The sequence below is a fragment of the Haliaeetus albicilla genome, chromosome 6 (assembly GCF_947461875.1).
Source record: "Haliaeetus albicilla chromosome 6, bHalAlb1.1, whole genome shotgun sequence".
Taxonomy (NCBI): Eukaryota; Metazoa; Chordata; class Aves; order Accipitriformes; family Accipitridae; genus Haliaeetus; species Haliaeetus albicilla.
In genome coordinates, this window is record NC_091488.1 from 19,271,552 (window position 1) to 19,297,735 (window position 26,184).

Below are 26,184 nucleotides of genomic sequence, written 5' to 3' on the forward strand. Positions count from 1 at the left end.
CAGAGCATTTGGAGATAAGTACAGCAATACATCAAATACAACTTTACATCAGATGAATTTAGTGGCATCAAACTTGGATGCTGTGAAGCTAATGACCCATCACGAACCTAGAAATGGGACAAGCAGATAGATTGGCAAACTTAGCCTGTCACTCAAAGGCCAGTCTGCCAGAGGGGCTGTTTGTCTCTTCTTGCATCCAGAAGTGATGCTTACTGCTGAAGGTTAGTGGGCATTGGTGAGGTTGGATGAGGGAGCTTCTTGTGATGCCAGTGTTAATATGTCTGGTGTGTGAAGAGGTTAAGTAATGTGTCTTGACTACCATTTATCAGCAATAAATACATGTTTAGATAGGTTAAAAATGAAAGAACATAGACTAGTAAAGATAGGGATGAACAGTAAATATAGATATTATTACCTTAAATTCCACACAAAGAAAATGTAAACAAAAGTGAATTATTTTTAGTGATCTAGAAGCACATTTTTGAAAAAGAGCCACTTTCATACCTAGACGTTTACAGGAATCTGTAAAAGCTATAATTTTCAATGTAAAAAAGGCATGAATTGAAATGAATAAATAAGTACCCTAATGGACAAAAAAACCTCTAGTTTGAGGTTGTTTAAAATAACATCCCTTTTTTTTCTCCTCACCATAAGATTTTAGGAAAGGAGGGGTGTCAAGTCACAGAAAGATCTTTGTGTGTGTGGCCTGAAGTGGGAAAAGTTGAGAAGAAAACACAGCTAAAATTGCTTGAGTACTTACATTAAATTAAAGGTCAAAAAAGGATGAAAAATAAAAGTGTGGCATGGGTACCCTTTAGTTAAGCACTTTGGGGAAAACCTTGCTTTATTTTATTTGGAGACCAGATCTCTTCCTACAATTCAGAAGTCTTAAAGTTCCCCCTGTCCTGTGGGTAGGGTATAGCTTTAATTTTACAGCGGCTTGGTTATTTGGCGGAATTCACCTGGCAACAGAGGAGATGCCCTGCAAGACAGAGGGGATGCTAAGGGCTCTAAGCCTAAGATGCTCCTTTCTGTCAGTAGGAAGAGCAAGGTGAGCCACTAAGTGAATCAGAGTCACCATCTGCAGTTTTTTAAAATAACCCTGCTGCATGTGCATGGGTAGCAGATGCAGCATCATTAACATGGACTTGATCTGGAGAATGGCTGTGTCCTCACTTTGACTTCCAAGGGGATCTGAATGCTCTTGTTTCCTCCCTGAAGGATCCAAGAGCATTTTTGAGGATCAGATTCTTTCTCTGGAAGGCAACCAAAGTAAATAGAACTGCAGCTCAACCAAACAGGACGATGCATGACCCAGGGGCTCAGGTTGGATATGTGCATAGGAAGCTAAAAAGCAGCCTGCTACAGAATAAAGCCTGCCACTTCTGTTGCCAGGTTTCTACTACATTATGTCTTAGATGTTTATTTTATTTCTTTCAGATAAAATAGATGGATTTTGACCAGTGGTTTTTGAGGGGGAGGGTATGAATGAGCAGCAATAACAGGCAAAATCTCCAAAGAGCTGTAAACGAGAGCACAGAAAGAAATAGATGCAACCAAATTCTTAGTACAACTGATGAGCTGACAATAAGAAGTGGAGATCCGTATGTAAAGATTGATGAGGTAGGACCTGAATCTTGTCCTACTTGTATGCAGGAAAATCAGGAATCATTTGTCTCCAATGTCAAATGCAGAAAATTAGGATAAAGCAACAAAAAACAGGAGGAAACCTTTTAAATTTGAATGTGATAATCCAGTTTCTCCTCAGAATAAAGGGAAGCAGTGCTAATAGCATAAATGTTATTTTTAAATCATAGCCTGTCAAGATATCCAGCAGCTAATGGTAAATCCATATATGGTTATTTTCTAGCAGGGAAATGTTGCTATCAGTTTGGATAGCAGTAGCTTTGCTGTCATAAAAATAGCCTGCTGGATTCTTGCCTGAAATCATCAGTTCAGCTCCATGTTGTGGCATACGGGTGTCTTTTTTGACTTTAAGCAACTCCTTCAGCTATGCCTCCATAGCTTTGCAGGGATATCTGAGCTAGTTTAGGCACAGTATGTGGACATTCTTTAAGTCTTTGTTATTATCAGCCTACTGTTGGTAAAAAAATGATGTTTCCTTACTTCATGCACTGCTTCACAGAGATATCTGGAGAAAAGCATTGAAGAACCTATGATTGCTCATAATCTCAACGTTTATTTAATGTTTTTCATAGGTCAGCACTAACATATTGCTTCTCCATATATCTTTATTAAAATAACCATCAGGAAACAAAAATAACTAGATTCTTACTCTAATACTCTGTACTTTTGGGTTGGAGATTTGTTGCTTTTACAGTGTTGAATTATAAGCCAACCTGTGCATCCCATGAAGATAAGCATGATCCAACATCACCAGCAGAGTCAATTAATTTGAGGTTACGTTTAACATCTCTTGCAATGGGATACATCCAGTACATGACAATTCCTTGGTTAGTAGCCTGGTGTTACATTTTGTGATGCAGTCATGGTCAGAAATTTCTGCTGTCTTTGGCTCCTCCTATGCTGGAGTCCCGCATGCTTCAGTACAGACAGCCCACCATCCTAAAGGGTTTGTCATCTACAAAAACAAAATGAGGAGAGATCAAGAGGAAATAAGTGGAGGTACTACTCGTTTTATCAATAGGTAATTTCCCCAAATCACAAAGGAAGTCTCAGGGAAAGCCAAGGATTAAACTTGTCTCTTGAGTTTCGATCTAGTCCTTAAATACAAAAGCATCCTACCTGCAGTCTTAAGCAGTCAAAGCTCCAGTTTAGTTCAGTGAGAGTTACATGGGTCTAATAACTTAAATTATATGTATCTTTATTCTTTCCATCAATCTTGAAGAACTTTTTTTTAAGAGGAGGTGCAGAGAACACGCTGCCTTTTTGCTCAGTGGTAATGTTCATTTGACCTTTTGCAAAGTTCTTAGTTCTCTGTTATGCAGCCATGCTGGCATGCTATTACTCTTTCTGTCCTCCTGAGTAATATGGTTTACTGATGTTCTTTCCAAGTATTTTATTTTTAGAATATAGCTTTAAAATTGCTACATGGAACTAATTAAAATTCTGTTCATTAGTTTTCTTTTATCTTTTACATGTGACTTTAGAGAAGGGAAGGCCAAAGTGGGGCATAAAAGCAGTCTTCAAATATATTAAAATATCGTTGCAAAAATTTACGTAATAAATCATTCTCCATGTCCACCTGGGACAGCACAAGGGGCGATGGCCTTAAATTGCAGCAAGGGAGATTTACTTTAAGCATTAGCCAAGATCATCTAACCAGAAGGACAGTTAAGGGCAGGAATGAATTGCTTGGGGAGGCTGTGAAATCTCCATTACTGGAGGTTCGCAGGACCTGGCTTGCTAAAACAGCTGTGGCTTAGGGGATGCTGATCCTACCCTAGGGCAGAGGGATGCACAAGATGGCTTTTCAAGGTCTCCTCTCAGCCTCATTTTCTATGGTTATGTGAAGTTATCAGAACTTCTTCCACAGCTATACTGTGTAACACCTGAAATCAAGGAACTGTACAGAAAACAAAACTAGAAAATAGCGTGTTTAATACTGAATCTTTTTCAGCATGCCATCATTCAGTGGCATCTGCCACCACTGAGGACAAAAATATCACATGGGCTGTCAGCCAAGTGTAGTGCTTTATTAGAGAGCATAATTTTATGTAAAGAAGCCATTTTAGAAGTAAGGTACCACTCCTGGGGTCCCTACTCAGGTGGTTCACTGAAATACGTCAAAATACAATTTTGCTGAATTCTGAGTGGACTGAAAGTATTTATTCAGAGCCTGAGCCTGTATTTGAGTTGTAGACCTCTGTAGAAAGAGGGCCATGTCTACCAGGTCTAACCTGTGTAACCTGTATAGCAAACTGTATGATTCTGACCCTTCTTCAGAAAAAACTGAAACCAAGAGCAGTGTGTATGATATTTAAACGGTAGTCTTGCTTTTGATGTCCATAGAAGAGTAAAAAAATACTCTCATTCCATATTTTACCACATATTCATTTTGTATACACTCGAAGGTAACTAATAGTCATCTTTTCTTTTCCACTGCTGAACATGTAGCCCTTTGATTTCAAGGCTGTCAAGATAAAGCAGATAAAGACAAGCTTCAGACTTGACAGGTACAAATCTCTTGTAGCCTTTCATTTAAAGGGGGATACATTGCCAAGGGCACAGAATCTCATAGGCACATCAAAAAATGGTGAACGTTGTCTGACTTTCATATTATGTTTCCCTCATGACAGACAAAGTTTAGGCAAATATCCAGGTAATCATAATTAGGCAGATTTGCTTTCTTAAAACAACAAAAAAGAGAGAGAGACAGTACACTCATCCAAGTCTTCTCTGATGACATACATTTGCAAAATTGCTTGATTCCTTCTCTTTGAACCTTTTTCAAAGTTCTATCTAAACTTCCTCTTGCAAAAGCTCTTAAATTAAGCTCTCTTGAACGTAATTCCCTTTGGTTAAGAGAAAAGATGGGCAGTCAAAGCTAAGCCTTCACAAGAGGTGAAGCGTGGGGCAGAAAATTTAACTGATGCTTCAAAAAACAAATGTCAGCTGTACAAAAGGTTGCTGGTTAAAATTTTGGGTAAAAATTTTTGGCTTGTCCAACAATATTTTTATTAATTTATAATGTTATGAGTAATATGTAATTTTTCCACCTGCAGCACAGATGGTGCTTAAAACAAACCTTTTTTATTGAAGCCAAGACAGTTAGTATGGAAGAGTGGAGAGATGGAGGTGGGAAATTGATATGATGTAGAAAAATTGAATCCTCAGTTTCTGAACATGCTTGAGCTTTTCTTTATCTACCACGTACTTTTGAGTAGACTGGGCATCTTTGCCTTCTTAACATGAAGTGATTCTGACAGAGCAGTGAGGACATGGAGGGCTGAATTCTCAACCAGAGAATTCAGGAAGTGACTCAGACACAGCCTGAATTTTCAGAAGTTTTCTGGAGTTGTGCTGATCTTTGTGTACATGTAACCTTGTGAAGAATTAGATTAAACAAGCGCTATACTTTGAAAAACTGCTATGGATCCTGAAATATCATAACAAAGCCAAATACATAGAGTGAAATATCAATATCTCTGCAACCGTAAGGGAATTGAGAATGAAATTGTGTTTTGCCTTTGTTTCAGAACAATCATTATCAAAAATTATTTTAGGGACATGGTTTAGTGGTGGACTTGGCAATGTTAGGTTTACAGTTGGACTCAATGATCTTTAAGGTCTTTTCCAACCTAAATGATTCTATGATTCTAAAAGAAGTCCACTTCAGCTGTGTGTGCCTGAACCCCCAGTCTTCTATATCACAGGGGAAAGTAGGGATTACTTTTCCACCTTGGCAGGTAAATACTACCGATACGATCATGTAGTTTTTGTGTGGAAAGTACTTGCGGTACAGAGAGGAAGGCAGAATTACCCAATAAACAGGCAGCAGGCAATGCAATTTTTCATTCTTGCTCTATCCTCCCAGAGTTCGTTCATTTACCATGAGCTGCCATGAACTCTGTTCTTCGCAAGTTCCTCTGAGTTGGACAGATGTGAAATGGGTGTCACCATCTCCCACTTTTTCATTAAAATTAATATTTATCTTCTACATGCCCCATTAATTAGCACAGCAGATGTAGCGTGGACCTCCAAGACCACATCTTTTTAATGATTATTTGAGTCTATGTAGACATAGTGGTTTCTGATTGCCTAGTCCGCATTGCCTGGACAGAATCTTGCCTGCAAATTGTCTGTCTGACGGGGGTTGATGTATCTGTGATCTCCCACAGAAGTCTGTTATAACAAGCTGTTTCAGCAGAAGTTTGTTTTGTGTAAAGTCTGCAGGACTGGTGTATGAATGTCTGATTGTGGCTTTTTTTAATGTCTGCTTCTGAAAAGAAGCTGCACTTCAGACTATTGTTTCATTCAGTCTGAAGAACTCTTTTAAGCCAGAAATATTAAAAACAGCCTCTGGGCTGGAGATTGAGAAGAGAGAGTGATTTTTTTTTTCCCTTTTTCTTTCATAAGTGATGGATAGCAGTCAAAGAAAAGAAAATTGGAAGGAAAGTTCAAGTATGTAGAAAGAGGAATAGCCAGTTTTATATTCTATGCACGTTTTTTGTAAGCTTGTGTGTTTCAAAACACTTCTGTTTTATAAAAAAACAATCATTATTGCTTAGGTCCATCATTTTTTATGCAAAATTCCCATGACTTCAAGAGGATTTCTGAGTGATATCAGTATGCAGTTCTTAACAAGGAGTCAAGTACTCTCACAAGTTAGAAAAACAGTACATGCAGAAAGAAACGGTTTTATTTTAAAAGAGTTACTGCATGCAATCTTTGTTTAGCAAAGGAGAGACTGAGAGGCTCATGCAGAAGGTATGGGCTAGTGATTAGACCAAGGAATGTTGAGCCATTCAGGAGCTTCGTGAATCCTGATCCTGTGAGAGCCAGTGACTCACTGGGTAACCTTGGGCAACTCACTTGACCTTCTTTTGTACCCCAGTGATTCCCACTGGAAATTAGGTGAAAAGCATGACCTCACTGAAAAACACATGCTTCATCGGAGCTCAGCTTTTCTGAGAAAACAAATTACAATGCTTGCAGCATTTTTAGCATGCTGTGTCACTTTGCACGTGTCCTGTGGTCAAACTCAGTGCAAGAGCTGTACTTTGATGTGCTCTTCAGTTCAAGCACTAGACATCTGTCCATAAACACGGTTGTTGGGGTTTTTTCCAGAATAGCCACCACAATTTGTGTTTTAGCAAAAGCTGGGTTTTACTTGCTGTACACTGGGGATGCTTTTTGTTTTCTTTATTCCTATGCTTGAGATACCAGTGGAAAATAAATTATATTAGAGTAATTTTTGCATGCTGTTCACTCAGAGAACCTCTACAGATAGTCTGGCAACATATTTTAAGAAAATCCAGAAATATCCAAACTTTTGTTTTACTTCCCAGCGCTCCTGGGGAGAAAGTAGCTGCAGTGCAGTGTGCTTCACCACACATCCGACATAGCTCTGATGCACTCCTGATTTGCCTTCAGATCTCTTTGTGTCCTGATATTTAGAGAGGATGTAAATTTTAGCTGACTTGTCATAATTGCTTTGGAGTATTCCCACCTTGTATTAGGAATATTCACCCCATTTCTACAAGGTGTAGGAATTCTTTTTTAATCCATTTGGGGTATTATTTCCTGTTGGGCTGTAACGGGGTGTTGGCCTTCAGTAGTTGTTGGGGTAGGGAAGCTTGTGCATTGCAAGGTCCACTCTCAGGAATGCAGACAGTGCAGGTGAGCTGGGATCCAGGGGCTGATGACTGCTGTTGACTCCTTCATTTCTTGCTTCAGCATCTAAAGAGACTGAGCTGTGCTGAGAGCCCCTTGTAGATGATGTTCCAAAATATACTAGGGTCCAAAGTCTGCAGGTTGCTTTCATACTGCTTTCAACAGTTTACTGATGTAATCATGCTTTATCTCACCTCAAGGGGAGAAGCAAGGCTGTGAGAAAAGGCTGTCAGTCCATTTGGGTGGTTGGTCTTTTTGCTGTTTGGGAAGGAACTAATTTACAAGAAGGCTAGCTCCTCTTCACTTGCATGAGGGTAAACCCTGCCTCCTCGCCATCTGTTTCTTTTACCATTTTGTGCATTCCTACAGCATAACTTAACTAAACACCATCCTGCTGGTAAAATTATATTATGTCATTTTCACTCAGTAGAAACTGTCAACACCAGTAAGATGCTTCATTAAGTAGAAAACATCAGATGATCTACTAACCCATTCTCAATCAGTCATCATTTACACAGCTGCTGGGAGCCTTTTTTTTTTCTTTTTTCAATAGCCTGGTTTGAAGTTCATAGTACTACAAAATGGTGTGGTGCTAAAATTGGCATTGTTTCTAAAAGCCTTCTTTATAAGATTTGTGTTCCTTAAGTCTTTGCTTTTCCCAAAGCTTTCTCTGGAATTACGCTTACATACAGGATGTATGTACATACCTCACCAGTAAATGCCAGAAACCACCTTAATGTCCTGAGCAATATGTGATAATACCAGCATGTTCATGCTGCGAGGGGGGGAGCAGACTTTTCAAGTAGGAAGGGAAGTGTTTTAATTCTTTAAATTTAATTTTGTTATTAATTCTTTTTATTAACTCTTTAATTCCTTCTTTAATTCTTGATGCAAAAGGACAAAGGCCACAGGTGTAGAAGTACTTTGTTGTTCTCACTTCTGTGCTAAAAAAGAGCATACCTTAGCTAGGCAGTACTTAGAGACTACAGATTGCTGTGATATTTTAAATTTTTATTATTTTTAATGAAATGCAAAACCAGTTGTAAAAGTCATTGGAAGTTTCTCATATGCTTTTATCTGTTTTAAGTCTGGTCAGAATGCCTTAAAAGGCAAAGTTAGGACAGAGAGAGATTTAGGTTGTGATAAGAATTAGGAATTTTAGTTCCATAAAATTCTTTGAAAGTTGTATTCGCAGTGTTTGTAAGCACGCATACAAAGTTAACTGGCAAATCGGTATAACTGGCAAATCGGTATGGAGACCTAGAATCCATATATTTAATGCTATAAACAGCTATTATCCTCACTAACATCCCTGGTGGCTAATTTAGAAGCTCAGATACCAATAATCAGAACTATATGTTTTGGAAATTATTTGCTACTTACTAGTTCTTTCCTTGTCATGACTTTTTAAAATTATTTTTGAAAAATTTAAAAATAACAAGAGATTCACAAATACTTGGGGAAGCTTCTCCTCAAAAACCTGAAGGCTGCCAAGTAAGTGACTTAGTTCTCATCATGCATTAGAACAATGGCCTGATTAATATGACAAAGTAGACACTGTTAATGGAGTATGTCCTCAGTTCACCCCATTTATCACTGGAAAGTATAGAAGTTATGCTGCACTCTAATTAAAGGTGAAGCCAGTAGCTTGACACTTTCCAGAAGATGACCCTGTTTCAGTTTCCTGTGCTTTTGCCAAAGCATTTGGGATGAAATGTTCTGTGCTGAATAGTTGTCTGAGAAGCATTTCATTTATTTACTCTGAACTTCTCCAGAGACTGTCCAGCCATTTCTGAGAGGGAGAGTAATTTGCAATCATCTTATGGAAAAACTTTTCAGTCAATGTGCTCAAAGTGAAGAGCTTGAAATTTGTCTGCAAGCTTTCTCATATCTGAAGGATATTTTTTTTTTTTTTTTGGTCTATATGAAGGAGGAAAAAGGAAGGAAGAAGAACAATTTCAGTCCACAGTTCAGCGGTTACATTCTCTGCGGAGTCAGCGTGTCTGTCAGAGTAGAGAGGGAAGGAAACTACACCGTCTTTAGGCAGGGAAGCCAGGAGCAAGCTAAAGCACAATATACTCCCTGGACTGCTCCAGGGGCATTCACATTGCTTGGCTGTAGGATTTCCGTAGTTTGATGTGGTGTGACCACATTGCTCTGACAGTAGGTAGTCTAAGCTCAGGTTGCTTACAGATTGCACTGCAGGAGGAGCCAGGGCTGAAAAACACACGTAGGAAACGCAGAGAAGTCTTTCCAAATCCAGGGTCGATGAAGTTGGTGCAAGTTGGAACTTAGACACACAAAACCTGTGTTAAAAAAATGTCATAGGTAGCAGAGAAACTCAGAAGTGTCCAAGTTGCACATTCAGAAGCATCAGAGTTAACGGGACCTGTACGTATCTACACTGTATTAAGTCTTCTATTACGTGCTCACATGGGATGTCTGTCAAGTAAGATGAAAAAGTTGCGAAAGGTGAAGTATGGTTACGCAAGAAAGGGATTGTATAGAGAGCAAAGTTGCGTCCTAAATGGGTGGAGTGTTGCAGAGCGGTATCAGAGGGTGTTAAGGTTAAGAAACCTGAATTCTGAACTACAGGACTGAATCCTTCATATGACAAGAGTTTTGGGTAGTTCTGAATGGTGCTATAAAACGTTGACCAGTCTGAAAAATTAAGTTCTCAAATTGCTGGTTTGCACCCAACGATTATTCTTACCCTGCACTGAACGTGCATTGTGTGCCATGTGATGTTATTCAACCAAACTTTTTGACCAATTCTCCAGCTTTTATTATTTACCCAGAGCTGTTTAGTACCAAGTCCAATGACTTAGAAATGAAACTACTTTTTCACTGACAGAACCTCATTACCTTATTTCACAAGCATGCTGCAGTGAAGTAATTTCTTGCAGTGTTGCAACTATGAGCAGTCTTGGGACATTGAATACAAAAGCATTCTTCCTGCAACCTTTAAGTGTACAAGTCGTCTCAGAGAAGATTGCTATAGTGAGGCTTAGGTCTAACCAGCATGCTGTTTTCTTGTTTGCTGGGCTAATTTTTTGCAAATATTTCTGTTTGATTGATTGGTAGTATATGCATATTCAAGTGCACAGATACAAGTAAAATAGAAGAAACTGGCTGAAACTCCTGAACAGCTCCGCAAAGCAGAGTGTGTGCAGTCCTGATTTAAATGGGGAGCTGAGCCGCATATTGAGGGGTCCATCAACAAAAGCTAGAGGAAAGGCCTTAAGCCCTCTCTAGTAAATGTTTGCTTAAGTTAGCAGAACGCTGGTGAAACATGCTACAATGAGTTATTTAATGTCAGCAGAAAATTATTCTAGTTATATTACTACTAGGCGTGTGTTGAGGTTCATTAACCTGTCAGCTCTGCTCATAGTTGTCAGACACGAGGTGTGACCTGGTGCCATTCAGTGCTTAGCATGAATACAAGCTTAGCAATAACACTGTATAGAGCGGCAGCCAAAAATAACATCATCTTTGCTTTTCCTGAAGACACTCATCATCGGTGTCTAGGACTTTGGCAAAGTCAGAGGTAGTCCTCATTGGCACAGTAGCTGCTGATTTATTAAACGCTTAGCCTGTGACACTTCCACAGAATTTGCTCTATAGGTTAGAAGTGATGCATTGATTATTTGGTTACTCCGTCAGAGAAATGTGTCTGTTTGAAATAATAATCTTACTAGTGAATTATTTTGCTCAACACCAGCATTGGCTTAAATAAAACAAAGATGTTGTCATCTCTTCAGAGCAAGTATTTATGCAGTGCTATATCAGATTGAAACTTGACATGTCCCTACTGATACTCAGCTGTGTCTCAGTGCAGAGTAGGAATAACATTACTGGCCCATATATAATAAGTATTGCCAAAGGAAAGTGGTTTTACCTATCAGAAAAAAATAAGCCCAAATCATGAATGTAAAACACACCAGTAATTTAGACATGACTTCAATAAGAAAGTTTGATTCATTATGTTTTTGCAGCAATGTGCTTTTGATATAGCATTGCAATAGCAATTAGCAACAGTAGTAAGACGGAAAGGAGTATTAACTCCCATCACTGTTAAATCAGCTTCCTTGAATAAATTCTTACTAGCATTTATAATACTTATAAATATAAGGCCTTATACAGGGCCTTTTATTCAAATAGTAGCTGTATTTGAATGATGTTGGTAAATGTGTGCACATCAGGGGAAGAGAGGAAAAAAGAGAAGTGCCCTCTTCCCGCCTCTCCTCCCGTGGAGATTCAGTATCTGCAGAAGACAGACTGGCTGTTGTCAGTCATCACTGGTACAACTAGAAGTGACAGATCAAGGTCCCCTTGTCACTTTTACTGTAGCTCCATCCCTAGGCCAGGAACCCAGCATGTGAGTAAGGCTGCCAGGTGATACCTTGGCTTCTCTCACAGGACAGAAATCCTGATTTCTGATCTCCTGCAGCCTTAACACAGACTTCTGGTCAGATAGCTGCTTTTCTAATCTCAGATGCAGCTCGGCAGTGAGTGCTGCGATGAAAACAACGTAACAGCAAGTTTATATAAGGCAAATAGGTAAAAGCTGCTGATTTTCTTCTTTCCCAGCCTGTATTGTAGGTATTATTATTGTTATTGCTGTTGTCATGCCTATTACTATGGATATCAGACTATGATATCCTGCCATCGGTGTCCCTACTTGTGTCACTTTACACACCTTACTGCTAGTCTACAGCAGTTATACCAAAACATGAAGCCAATAGTACATAGAAGGCTTTTAGTTATTGCAGAATAATACAATGTGTCTCTTCAGCTGCTATTTGAGGGCATCCGGTTTATTTCTCTGCAGTGGCTTTGATGGGTGGTCTTTGTCCTTATCATTAAAACACTCTTGGTCTAGCCCTGGATGTCTGATTAATCATGTTCTGGCCTAGGATGAAGATGGTGAGTGTTAAGTTCAGGCTTGAGCTCCCTGCAGGTTTGGTTCCCATTCAGTCTTCTCCTCTTGCATAGGAAGTTGGCTGTGAAATAATCCAGTGTGGGCATGGAAATTAAAGTTAAACCTGATGTTTACAGAGGGAACAAAGTGTGTTGCCTGCAATCTATTATTGTTGCCCGGAGACTAGAGAAGATGGGGATCACTGATCTACAGAAAAAGTTGCTGTCGCATTTAAAAGAACTCATCTAGCACTGGACTGAACTCCCCTGGTCATTAAGGATTTTTACAAGTTCCATCATGTGCTGCTTTGTGTGTGCATTATTTTGTGTTCTGGAGTATAAATATCCAATACCATATACATTTAAAAATAAAACCCAGGAAAACTAAAATCCTAACCAAAACCATACTAAAAAGCATCCTCCCACAAAACAAGACTCTTTACATGGAAGAGAAATATTTGAAAACATTATTCAGATTGTTTGATGTATTGTAGAGGGTACTTGCACTTCAGTGAGGAGTGCACCTTAAGAATTTACATACAGTTTGTTTAGTTGCTCCATAAATGCTAGCATTTTTGTCCATTTAGAAAGACATTATAGCACCTTTCTCGACAGTTGCAGAACATCTTTAAAGTATTAGTCTTTCTTGCTGAAGATGATTTGGAAAAACAGTAAGAACTAAATTGTTGACTAACACAAATGAGTACAGTTCACTTTAATCTTCATCAGGTTTCAGTTAGCACATTTCAATGACATGTCAGCTGATGGCATTACTTCCTTCCTATGTGTAATGGTGTAAACTGTCACAGCTTTTTTGCCTGCAAGCAGAGATACCATGTTTCAAGTGGCCTGCTTTAGGCTACTGTTCAAAATTTGAGAGTGAATTATACAATTCATTTATCTTGACTGTGAGCTCCAGCTGGTAAACTCTGTTGTGGATAGTCATATAATTTCATTTATTTGTTTCATTTCTATAGGGCACTTGCTTGGGCTTTCCCATGATGACTCCAAATTTTGTGAGGAGAACTTTGGCTCCATGGAAGATAAGCGCCTGATGTCCTCCATTCTGACTAGCATCGATGCTTCAAAACCCTGGTCCAAATGCACTTCAGCAACTATAACAGAATTTTTCGATGATGGTCATGGTATGTATTATCACACCTTGTGTCAGCTACATGTTAGTTTTTGCAGTGATCTGGTTTTTTTAATAAGAACATTTCATACCAGTTTGTTCATTCATTGCTCATCTTCAGGACTATCTTGGAAGTGCTTGCAAAAAATGGCAAAGGTCTAAAAAGCTGGCAGTCTCACCCTCCCTTTGCATGGGTCAGATGCAAGAGAAAAGAGTTGATGGAGAGTGTGTTGGCATTAATTTGGTTTGGAACATGGAGAGGTTTTTTTAAAAGCATGAAATTAGTCTTGTCTTCCCAAATGTCACAGATATGAGCTCAGAGAGTACTTTAAACAGAGGACACAAGGAAATGGCTTTTCCTCACAGAAATTAGAATGGATGATATGGTCTACTTAACGTTAGACTACAGATGTAAGCAGAGTATATGTGTTCTTGTTACTATTAATGACATTTATTATGTTTATAATGCCATTATATTTATTGTGTTTATGTAGAGGGGCTGTAAGCAAGAATTAAGACTCCTCTGTGCTGTATATAATAAAAGATTACTTCTGCCCCAGGAGCTTATCTTCCAAGTCATGTAATTAATATTTGTTAAATATGTTATTTACCCTTTGGAGAATAAGTGCAAAACTTGCATTTTCCAAAAGTAATAATAAAAAACCATAGTCTTCACTCTTTAATGAATTTTAAAGTCTTCATTATGCTCCCAAAGCAACTGCAGTTCTTAAACAAACCATTCAAATTCCAAAATGCTGAGATAAAAATGACATAATTGAGTGAATGGATCAAGTTGTTATGGTAACCGAAATGCTTATGGATAAAAAGTATGGTATGTCTGCTGAATGTAAAGGTTTTTTTGCTTTTAAATGTTTTGTTGCCTAATTTCAGTGCGCTCTGAAGTATTTTCTCCTGTTTTCCTCTATTGGAGAATGACTTCATTTTTTCTCTCAACTTTATTAGATCCATTAATCTGTACTGTCGTGTTTTATGGTCCATATTGCTCTGGCATTGACTGAATATTACCAAGTTAGTTTCCACATATGAAGAGAACTTTCCTTTTTGAGTTTAGTTACTTAGGTACAGTACAGTTCACTGGGGTAAAAAAAAGGGACCTCCCTCGCCATCCATGAGTGACCTCTTAGAGAGTGCAAGGAACTCTGAACTATGTTTCTTCTTCTGTTCCTCTCCTGCTGCAGGCAAGTAGAAAGGTCATTCTCATTTTCTCCCTTTTTTGTAACCCAACTTCTTCTCTTTACTATGCATCCAGCTAGCTACTTCCTCCAACAATAAAGAAAGAAAAAAGATAATTTCTCCCACCCACCTCACCTTTGGCTTGATTGTACATGGGGGGATGCTTGAAATTTGGAACCTTATCCATGAGCTGGACCCAGTCTCAATGTGGAAGTGATGGGGGGCTGTGACAGTCAGTCCTACAGGTCTAAGAATATAACTCTGCCAGGTTTTTTTCAGTAAAAGTGGGTAGGAGCTTCGCATCACTCAGAGCTGCATTATGGTCTCCTTGTTCATCATGAGTGCTGACTTCCTGTACAAGAAGTCTGGCAATCCTCAACTGCAGATACTTTTCACAAAGTCATGTATTTTTTGCTGCATGTAAAGGGCTTAGGTTCTGTCAGTCTGTTAATGCAGGGGTTAGGGTACATTGTTCTTTCTGATACTCATGAGTAGCTATCACTCAGGCATGTAGTCTCAACGAATTATTGATATGATGAAATAATTCATAGAAGATTTGAACCTCTCATCATAGAGGTCCATAGTCCTCTGGGAATTAATTTTTTACTGGTGCTATTCGTATGATTTCAAATATACAATGTTTAGGGAATCTCTTTTCCTGATAGATCAGGCCTTCATAGACCTTTTCTAAGTAACAGTCTTCTTTTTGTGTTGAAGTTTATAATTTTTCAGTTATTTATTTTTAATCAAAGATTTGTCTTAACACAAACACTATCTATGAAGTAAAAATGGAAGTGAATGATTTAAACTGCAGTTTCTTCAAATTACTGTGCTGAAAGGACATGTGTTATTTTGGGAAGGGAACTTCTGGTTTTATTTTCTTCTTCCAGCCAGTGAATGAATCCATAGCTCCATAATTCCCATTTGTAATGTACTCTGAGTGTACCAGAAACCACAGGATCCTAGTAGGGCATGATGCTGCTTGTCAGACTGCTTTGGGCTGATGATAAAGCCGTGCAAACATGCCATATTTCTGTGTTTCCTTCAGAATAAGCATGTGTCTGCTTTTTGGGTTGCTCATTTTTTTCCTTAGCTGGGGCAGATGTACTGTCATGCAGTTGCGGTGTTTTCCCTCCCTTTTTGTTTTCAAGAAGGAGCTCTCCTGCAATCTTCCCATAGAAAGAAGAAAATCCTCTCTCTCAGGTGCTGCTAGGCAGAGGAAAAAAACCTTAACCATTCAGGTGTAATTTTGAGCAGTGCTGCAGGCATAATGTAGATAAGGAAGGCACAAAATAGCAGTTGCAACAAAAGAATACAGTTATTCAGATATCAGGCTTTCTTTTAGGCTGTTTGTGACCAGTCTTTGCATAGTCACAGGAAGGTTATGTGGGAAACACTGAACAAGAGGGCACTCTCCCATTCTCTGATAGGCAGTGTAAGCAGTTTGCACTGGGCTTTTGGTCTGAATGGGCATAAGCATATGAATTCTGCTTTGTGACAAACAGGGCATGGCAGCATTGGTGTGAGGAAATAAATAAAGTGCTTCATCTGCTGCTCCTTATGGGTAAGCATAATGAAATGTGAATGAAGTCCAGAAGTTTGGATCTGTGAGCAGTATTCCATTACAAAAGAATAGTCAATGTCTTATCAAAGCTCTAAGTAACTTTCCCATATAGATTTAGATATTCACCCCATGCTGCTGTAATAGAAAACATCACAGTCTTGACTCTCTAATTCCTTAACATCACTTTGTCAGGTACTAATGTTCCTATTTTCTACATTTGGAAAGTGATGTTGGGGAGCAGACTCATCTTATAAAATGTGGGTATTTACTATGTAGGTAGTTACTCCTAAACTGGGTATTTAAGTTCCCATCATAGCGCAGAGGGGTCTAATCAATGGCATCAGTGGTTTGACTGATCTCATCAGTTGCATTAGTGGTGCTGAATTAAACCATAAACTCATTTGCCTGAGTAGTGAAACATCTGACAGCTGACTGAATTGCAGATACCAGCATTACATACAGTTAAAGTCAGCTAAATAAATCCCCATATAAATGTCTTGTCCAAGGTCAACCAGGAGGTCTGGGGAGGATCAAGGTGCTGATTCCCTGTCTCCTGAGGCCCACGCTAAGAATTGTAAGCATATATTGTCAGGATATCACCATTTGTTTTACACCGATGAGATGACCCCAGACAGCAGTTTGACATTTAGGAAGAAAAGGCTCAGTTAGTGTCCAGAAGACAGTGACATTTATTTCCATCTGCTTTTAGCCAACCCTCTCCTAAGGTACTAATTGCCTTTATTGTCATGCCAACCACTAGGCTGTGGTATGATTGCTTGCGATTTATTGTGTTTAGTCAGAGTGCTTGGTGCTCTGTGCGACCTGAAACAAGGACTATTTCTATTTTAATTAATTTATATCCTGGTTATCTGCTTCCTGCACAGATCTTATTCTGCCTTTTCTTCTTCCAAGATAGATTACACATAGCATTGAGGAGAGAGAATGAGATGGCTTAATTAACACTGTCACCAGCCAACAATGTTGCTCTGTTCCAGGACACACAGATGTTCTTTGGTACTCAGGACAAAAAATGAGAATAGCAGTATATAAGTGCTCTGTATGTTGCAATGTAATGTAGTGAATTGAAGCCCTCTTGGCCCTCTCAGCCAGGGGGCCCAGGGCAAACCATTCTCCAACTTAACTCTGTCTTTTCTGACTATTGCAAGTAGGAGATTGGAGCAGCTGGTGCTAAAAACTTCATTGCACTGCACTTCATTGCAACCTGTCTAAACATAGACACTGCTACTATCTATAAATGTAAAGACTTTTTTTTTTTTTTCCTGTGGGGAATCCTTAGGGGCCTTTGCTATCTTCAGTTTTGGATATATCATGTGAGATCTGCTGGAACACCTGGCTTTATAGAAATTTTATGTGTTTCCTCAGAGCAGTATTGGTTAAGGAGAAGTTTGGATCTCATTCCCCTGTGTTCTCAAGGGGAAAAAATGCTATATTTTCTGGGTAAGCTTGTGAAACCTGTTTGTTATTCACATGTGAAAGGTATTCAAATGGGTGTTAACTAAAATGATTGACAGATCAAGTATATGCAAGGATGTGACTTTTTTTTTTTTCTTTTTTCTCTAAATTTATATTTCCAGTCATGTCAGTCATGGTAGACCTCAGTGATGGGCAGCAGTGTATGTCATGGTGAAATTAAGTGTTATTACCATGTTTTAAAATACTGAATAACAGTTCTACTTGGGAGTTTGATAAACTGCAGTATATACACAACAGTAGTGTATACTAGTGACTGTTGACATGCTAGTACCTTCCCATCACTGCCCTAACACTGTACTAGCTTCCTCCCTCATCACAAGGTATATGAAGTAGGGCTTCCACTGTTGTTTCCTTTTACAAAGGGTATTTTTGACAGCAACTTTTGCCAATTACGTCCTTTTCAGAAACTCCAGGAAAAAAATCTGTGCTTCCTCAATCCTCACCATGTCTCTAATTTTTTACACTACAACAGGCTTCGAACGCTAGGGTACTTTTAATTATCTTTATCTCATGGCACTCAGCTCCTCAGTTAGCATTGGCACACCTTGTCTGCATTTAAAAAGTCAGCATAATCCAGATTAAAGATAAGGCTAGGGTAAATCAGGGTCAGCAAAGGACAAATAGAACAGGTTTAACGAGACAGAGAATTTTTTGGTAGTAAGTGATGATGCAGAAAGAATTTTTGGCTGTTTTGGCTAATTGGCCTTAGTCTTTAGAGAAAAAAAACAACAGTTGCAGTAAGTGTGTGTTCTGGAGGGAAAACCCAAGCCATTGGGAGATGAGGTATTTGGTTTATTTAAATTTACTGCCATAGCTTGAAATTCTATTCCATTTTGTGTAAATAGTGAGCTTTTTATAGATAGCCTTTTTTCACCTGTGATCCAGCTGAAGAATACTGGTGTAGGTTCCAAAGTGAGGTAAAATTGCGGTAAGCTATTTTGGCCAAGGATAAGTGAGGCTTGCCCAGACCACATATCCCTTTCATGAAGTGTAAAAGAGGTTACACTGAATAAATAGTTCTGCATGTCAACAAGAGAGGTTTTCAATAGTTAAAAATAAAAACCTATCAGCAGATCCTCTAGAACCTAAATGTGAATTCTCATTTTTTGTGTGCCAGACAAATCTTGACCTCTGCAATATGTCTCAAAACACATATACAATTATTTATGTTTATGCTACTTTTTTCTTTTCTTTCTGTTACTTACGTATTTTTCATAAAATGGATAGCCCTCTTCAAACTAATTCCAGAAGTGGCCAAGTGTCATTCCTTACAAGGAAAGCCCAGTCCAGATTTACCACCAACATTAAGTTTGATGTACAGCTTATATTTTTCCCTTGATCTGTTGGGGGTTTTTTTTCTTTTTTTTTTTTTTTTCCAAGTGCCTCATTGGCTACATGTCTGGTTATTGTGATTTTTCTGGCACCCCTTTAGAAGCTTTACCATTTCCGACGTTCTGTCTCAAAATTCAAATGACAACTTTGCTTACTTTGCTGAGTGAGTCTTGGTCATTCCTTAAATCACAAACTGATAAATAGAGTGGAATGTGTTCAGAGTCAATTCAAATAAAGGAAACCATTTACACCCTCAGACTGGAAATAGGCAGCTCAACACCTGGTGCGCTGTGAGGTGAGAACACAGTTGCGATAGTATGACCTTGTCCAAAACCCGATGATGCCTCAGACAGCCTTTCCATTCACATCAGCATCCTTTGAGGTTCGCTGTCATTATCGCTCTGCCTAACTTGAACGACAGATTTGCAGCACTGCACAGAAAACTAGGAAATGAGTAGTAATAGGTTGGTTTGCTCTTTTAGGTAACTGTTTGCTGGACCAACCGAGAAAGCAGATCCTGGGCCCTGAGGAGCTTCCGGGACAAACCTACGATGCCATTCGTCAGTGCAAACTGGCGTTTGGACCTGAATACACAGTGTGTCCCGGTATGGATGTGTGCTCTCGCCTCTGGTGTGCAGTTGTGCGCCAAGGTCAGATGGTTTGTCTGACTAAGAAGCTGCCTGCTGTGGAGGGAACACCATGTGGGAAAGGGAGGATCTGCCTCCAGGGAAAATGTGTTGACAAAACCAAGAAGAAATACTACTCAGTAAGTTACCAGCTGTGACCCTAGGGAATTTTAGAAGGCATGACCCTCAAAGGCGCTGATTTTTGTGGGAGTGAAAGGGACTTTATGGAAGTCAGATTGAAAGCTGCCTTATTTTTAAGATGTAATTGGAGTGTTATTGGTGAGGGATATAGGAAAAATACTGCTGAGTTTCAGGAAGCATGTTTTCTTCTGAAGTATGAAAGCCTTCATTCCTGGAAAACTGGGAACATCCCTTCAGAGTAGAGGATTTGCCCCTTCAGTAAGTCAGGTCTCAGGACATACGGAAAGATTGTCAAGGACCTATTCTTAGCTTCCTGACTTCTTGGCAATGGACTGTGAGCTAAATTAAATCTATGAATTTAATTTACAGCCCTCATCTGAAATGCCCCAGGGCCCTAACTCTAGTGAAGAGAAAGGTGGATGAAGTTCATCCAGAATATAATTTCTGGAGCAGAAAGGTTTGTACCTCCAGTGACAGAGTCCCCTTTGTCAACTTTATACAGCTGAAGAGTCCCCAGGCTCATGAGAACTGTCAGCTGCAGAGTTCAGATACTTCTAAATTTACTGGGTAGACAGTAGCACTGCCCCTTCTGTTATACCCACAGAAGAGATATGGACTTGTAGAGCTTTGTGAAGGTATTTGCAAACTATGAGTCATTCAAATCAAGCTGCAGTCCTTATAATGCCCTTTTTTATGGAACTATACACTTCTACATGCTGTTGCAATACTTCTTCTAGGTAGCCAATTTAGCAGAGTTGCACACTATATCTGACAACTCCATCTCTTGCCAGTAATTCAGAGCAATACCTACACATCACAATATTTGCATTTAATTAACCATAGATTAGCCTTATGAACATATTCTGGGAGCCAAATCCCCTGGAGCTGGTTTAAGGGGCCTTATTGGTAGGAATAGCAAAAAATAAGAGACCAGGACATGAGACTGTGGGTGCTATTTCTGGTGCATGGGTGTCTTCCATGAAACAGGCTGAAGGCAGCTGTGCAGAGCAAGGCCTAGTATTGCCTTTGCATGTGCAGTGCCAAATGAGATGACAGCAATGTGCAGATAAAAAACAGAAATTAACTCTGTTGGGAGAAAGAAGGCTCCTAAGACCAGTTATCCCTGATTGAAAGGACCAAGGAATTGCCTTCAATTGAGGAAAACATTAGCAGTGTCTTTGAGACGTAGCACCTTTATTTACAGTTGGATGATGTCCTCACCTCGCACTGTTCCATATATTTCAGGCTTCAAGCCATGGTAACTGGGGGTCCTGGGGTCCTTGGGGACAGTGCTCCCGTACCTGTGGTGGAGGAGTGCAGTTTGCTTATCGTCACTGCAATAACCCAGCTCCTAGAAACAACGGCCGGTACTGCACCGGCAAGAGGGCCATCTACCGCTCCTGCAACGTCGCACCCTGCCCAGCAAATGGTAAGTGCCTTCGTGCCAAAGTGCCTTCATGCTCCAGCCTCTGTGTTCATAGATAGTAAATATTGAACATCTACTGTGAAAGGAAACAACAAAGGTTTCTCCAAAATGTACTTACCAAGGCAAGACATTCATCATTAACACAGTACTGTAATTCTTCCCCCATCCCCACCCTGCTGCCATACAGAAAGGACACTTGAATGAAAAGAAATTTCAGTCCTGGAAAATGAACTGTAATGCAAACTTTAGTCCTTTAATGCTTATTATGTCATGGGAAGATTTCCAAGCTAAAACAGTTGAAGGATTTGAAGGCCAGTTCTAAGTAAAGAGGTGAAGTGACGTAACTTAAAAATTATGTAAAAAAGAAATTGGAATAATAGATGTGCATAATGATATTTGCAGCGTGGTCTGAAATAGTCACTAATGATGTGAATAATTCTACAGCTAAATCTTTTCGACAAGAGCAGTGTGAAGCAAGGAATGGCTATCAGTCCGATGCAAAGGGTGTCAAGACATTTGTTGAATGGGTCCCCAAGTATGCTGGAGTACTTCCTGGAGATGTTTGCAAGCTCACCTGCCGAGCCAAAGGAACTGGCTATTACGTGGTATTTTCACAGAAGGTAATGGCATCTCCAGTCATGATTTCATGCTCCAGTTTAGAAGGGCCCTGTATCTTAGAAATCTTTCTCTACAACAAGGGAAAAGAAGTAAATCATTTGGTTCAAAGATTTAACTGTGTGATTACATTTAATGGTTTGATCCACTGGTTAAACATTAGGACCAGAACTGACCTCTAAAATGTGGTAAGTTTTTCCACATCTCAGTATATGGATTCATTAAAAATATGGGCCTCTTAGTGCACTCTGCACTAGTTTGTTTTCAGTAGTGGATAAAGGGGTTTCTGCCTGGAGAGTTGTCTGTCATTGTGGGGTTTTCTGGAGGAGAAAGAGTACTATGAGTAACAGAGTAAGTTTTACCCTGAATTATGTTAAGGGAGTCCAGAGTAACTCTTATGGAGCCAATTAATACAGAATAATTAGACAATTAGTATAGATGTGACTTGTAGTCGGTTTGTTATATCAGATGCAGTTTGAACTGAAAAGTCTCCCACGCTTATACTTGCAGTTTTCTGCCTCTAAATGTTATGAAGGTAACATTTAGATGTAGATAGCTCAAATGGAAGGATATCTACAAGTACTATTAATAAGTTGTGAGATCATCATTAAAGCCAGGGTCATTTTAGTGTCTTATGGTGGAGTTATCTGTCACTGCTTTCAGCCCTTTGCTAAATTTCATCTGCTTTTGTGCTGGGAATATTAGAGTAACTCAGTCTGGTCTGTCAGGGTAGGCACTCTGTTCTGAGTAGGTGACATAAATAAGTAACTGGGTTTTGCCAGTCAGATTCACAAAAGCACATCTTTTCCCTGGTAGTTTTAACTAACGGTCATTTGATTGCCTAGGTAACTGATGGTACTGAATGTCGACCGTACAGTAATTCAGTCTGTGTCCGGGGAAAATGCATCCGAACTGGTTGTGATGGCATCATCGGTTCAAAGCTCCAGTATGACAAATGTGGGGTGTGTGGAGGAGACAATTCCAGCTGCACAAAAGTCATGGGAACCTTTACCAAAAAGAGGTATTGATCTTGAGTATTAGTAAGTGTATCTTGTTGTGCAAATGGTAACTCTGCTATGTGCTTGCTTTCTTTCCGTCTCTAAATGCAATTTACTTTCATATGAAGACTGAGAAAAAAAGTACATTGCTTGTGCTTTATTGCACTTTCCAGATGTTTACAGCTGGCCTTTTAACATTAACCCTAAACTGGCAAATAATCAACTGGCAAAACACTGTACCCAGTTCATTTCTGACACAAAGTGCCAGTGATACAGGTGAACACCCCATTAATAGGAAGTCTGCCTAGAATAAGGCATAGCATCTTGTGCTACTTGCTAATCTTGCTGTGTCAGATGGCTTGTGATTTCTAGAGGAGAGAGGAAAGGGAAGAGAGGAGTGAATCAGAAAGTTGTTGGGGTCAGAATAATCTGGCTATCTCTGAAACTGCATTCCCCAGATGATGCTGTGTTAGCAAGTTACATGCTGAGAATGTGTTTCATCTCATCTAACTTCAAATGACAATGAGGACATCCCACCTGATTTAGTGACACAGATTCCTTGTGTAGTTGGTGGAGAGAAGCAGACAGCATTAGAGCACACCTGTAAAAGTCTTCCTTAATAGCTGAGAGGGATTGTACCCTAAAAATATCTTTTCACACTGCTGAATATTTGTGGAGCTTAGATGACTAGATGAGATGTTAGAAGTAAACATAGGCTTAAGCATGGCATTTGCTATATCCCTTCATGTCCATTGGCATAATATCGATCTCCAGATGGATTTTTTTTTTAAGTCAAAATATTTATAGCAGTTATCCATAAGACATTTTTCTGTCAGAGTTCAGCTTTTAACTATAATAAAACTTAATACAAGTAAAATAAAAGGAACCGTCCCTGTGGTTTTCCCTGACCACACTGAGGGCAGCAGGAAGCTTTGTACTGAGATACCAATGTCAAGTAAGTCTGCTTTCTGTCTGAACTCATTTGCCTCCCTCTTCAAGTCTTAAGATTCATAGAAAAACAAGGATTTTTAATTATCATTTATATATATTCCAAGGTCCCAAAGGACTGCTGTAGTGATCTACGCTTTCAGTTGACAGTTTCTACTCAGTATCTTTGACTGCATTAGTGTACCATCTTTTAAAAAGTTCATACTTGATTTTGGTTTATATCTTCCAAATTCTTACATAGCATATTGAAAGCTACCAGAAGTTGAAATCTGACTCCTGGAACGACCTTTTATTTCTATACATTTTGACATACTGATTAATAGCAGTCAAAAATGGCTTTGAGAGTGAATTTATTCTAAAAATAAACATAACTAATGTTCTTCCTGGTAAACCAATGATTACTCACCTAAGGATGCCAAAACACCTCTGGTCAAAAAGAATGACTTTCCATCCAAATTAGAAATTATATAAACCAAATCTTTTCCAATTTGTAAATATTGAAATGTCTGGGATGTCTAAATGAAGACGACAGTGTGAGATATAGTTCCTGTGATTCAGTAATGAACCTTGTGCTGTAATCCAGGCTCCAGCAAAAATGTTAAAGGGACTCCATGAATTTCAGCGAGGCCAGATTTGTAGCATAGATATACTTGGAAATTGAGAGATTCTATTATAATTATTCCTATGAAGTTACCATCTTACTCCTCAAATCATGCCTTTAACTGAAATGAGACTGGTCAGAGAGTAAAATATTAATTCAACCTCAATGCATTCAAAAAGTTGCCCCATTTAGAAAGTAATAGTCAACCTGTCAGTAACAAGTATGTTCTAACTTGATTTTGATTGAATTTTGGATTGGCGAGGATTTGTTTTTTACTGGACATATTTTTTAAGACAATTCCCTTATGCAAGTAGTTGACTTTAAAATAAACCCCTCATTAAAATGGTGAAATCTAAATTGTCTGTAAACTGTTTTACATATGAAGGGGCAGTGGCTATAGTAACATTACCTTTCCTCCACTGAAAAACAGCAGCTCCTGCGTTGCTGTCCATTGTAAGCCAAACTGTAGCAATCTGTACATTGAATGTACAGGGAAACTATTACATGTACAAGGGGAAACTAGTATTTCCCATTGCAGACAATTGCCATAACAACATTTGTTTGTACTTTTTTCTTTTAAGGCAGTCAAAACATGATCTTCTGGAAAACTTGCTGCTTAAGAACTTTTTTTAAAAGGCTGTAAAGCCAAATTGTCAGAAATTGGGAAAGAGGAGAATTAAGGCTGCATGTGCTTCTTTGTGCACATGGAGTGTTACAGCTCTTTGTGCAGGAAGACTTGAATTCTCCAGCATTGCTTTTAGTTTTTGAACAAGTGATTTTGTAACTTTAATAACATGTTTTAACAGAGTTACTCTGGCAACTGTAACGTAAAAATATTTGTGCAGTGCTGTAGAGCAGAGTCCCCCACAGCCTGTTTTTCGCACCATATTCCTTCGGCTTTATGGAGGTGCTAAATCAATAGAGTTTTAGTTGTTGTCCCATAACTGCTGGAAATAGCAGGGGAATAGCACAAGCGTTTAATCTGTAGTCTGTGCAGTCTCTACTTGTGCAGCCAAAAATTCTCAAAATTAGCAGTCTGTTCTTTAAACAATCCCAAAGGAGACCCCTTCACTTTTATAAATTTTTAGTATATTTTCTCATTCTTTTTTTCCTAGAAGTTTCAGCACTAAACTTTTCAGATATGAGATATTTGCAGAATGGTTTTGTCAAAGGTTTAGAAATGAAAATACATGTCTCCAGAGTCCAGCTGGTAGCTTATAGCTATGTATAGTCTTTAGATTTTTTCTATATATCAGTAAAGTTAAAATAAATAACATTCTTGAGATAGTGATAAGTTTCAGCACACTTGCAGGTTTTGAATGCTTGTCACTTTCAGTAGAAGACTTAAATATCTTTTACTAAATCTGAATTAAGATACTTCATAAGTAGCAACAGAGAGAACTCTGTGATGGTACAAATTAAAACATTTGGGTGCACCTCGTATTAGACACTTGACAATTAATCTTCGGCTTTGTGAATTTCAAAGTAAACAAATTTTTTCTCGGTGATTAAGATTATTTTTAAATGTTCCCAAGGTACCTCTGCCCAGCTGTTACTCCACTCATGCTTTCCTTAATCATCATTATAGCAAAGACAGCAAGAAACAGCTGTAACCAATGCGTATCTCATTATCTTTTCCTTGGCAGGCAAAGCATGCATCATATTTCATATCTCCCACCCTTTGCTGAAAAATATAAGTTATCTGTTATTTTTCATTCCTTTTGTATGTGACTCACGTTAAAGTAATTACTAAAGCTAAAGATTAAGCAATTTGAAATAAGTGCAGTAGAAATTTCTTCAAGAACATAAAGAACAATACAATAGACAAACAGTGGAACCTGGTTAAATTAATCTTAGATGAGCCTTAAGCCAGATG

The 26,184-nt window shown here is 38.8% G+C and overlaps 1 protein-coding gene across 2 annotated transcripts in view; it reads left to right on the forward strand.

Moving 5' to 3' along the window:
* ADAMTS5 (ADAM metallopeptidase with thrombospondin type 1 motif 5) overlaps positions 1-26,184 on the forward strand; it is a 47,400-nt gene that overhangs the window by 14,151 nt on the left and 7,065 nt on the right. For both annotated transcript variants that reach the window (XR_011325040.1, XM_069785299.1), the window contains exons 3-7: positions 13,215-13,382; positions 19,436-19,719; positions 20,966-21,149; positions 21,591-21,766; positions 22,607-22,782. Coding sequence is in view for 1 of the 2 variants with exons in the window: in XM_069785299.1 (XP_069641400.1) it covers positions 13,215-13,382; positions 19,436-19,719; positions 20,966-21,149; positions 21,591-21,766; positions 22,607-22,782 (988 nt within the window). In the remaining variant the exon portion in view is untranslated. The remainder of the gene's footprint in view (positions 1-13,214; positions 13,383-19,435; positions 19,720-20,965; positions 21,150-21,590; positions 21,767-22,606; positions 22,783-26,184) is intronic.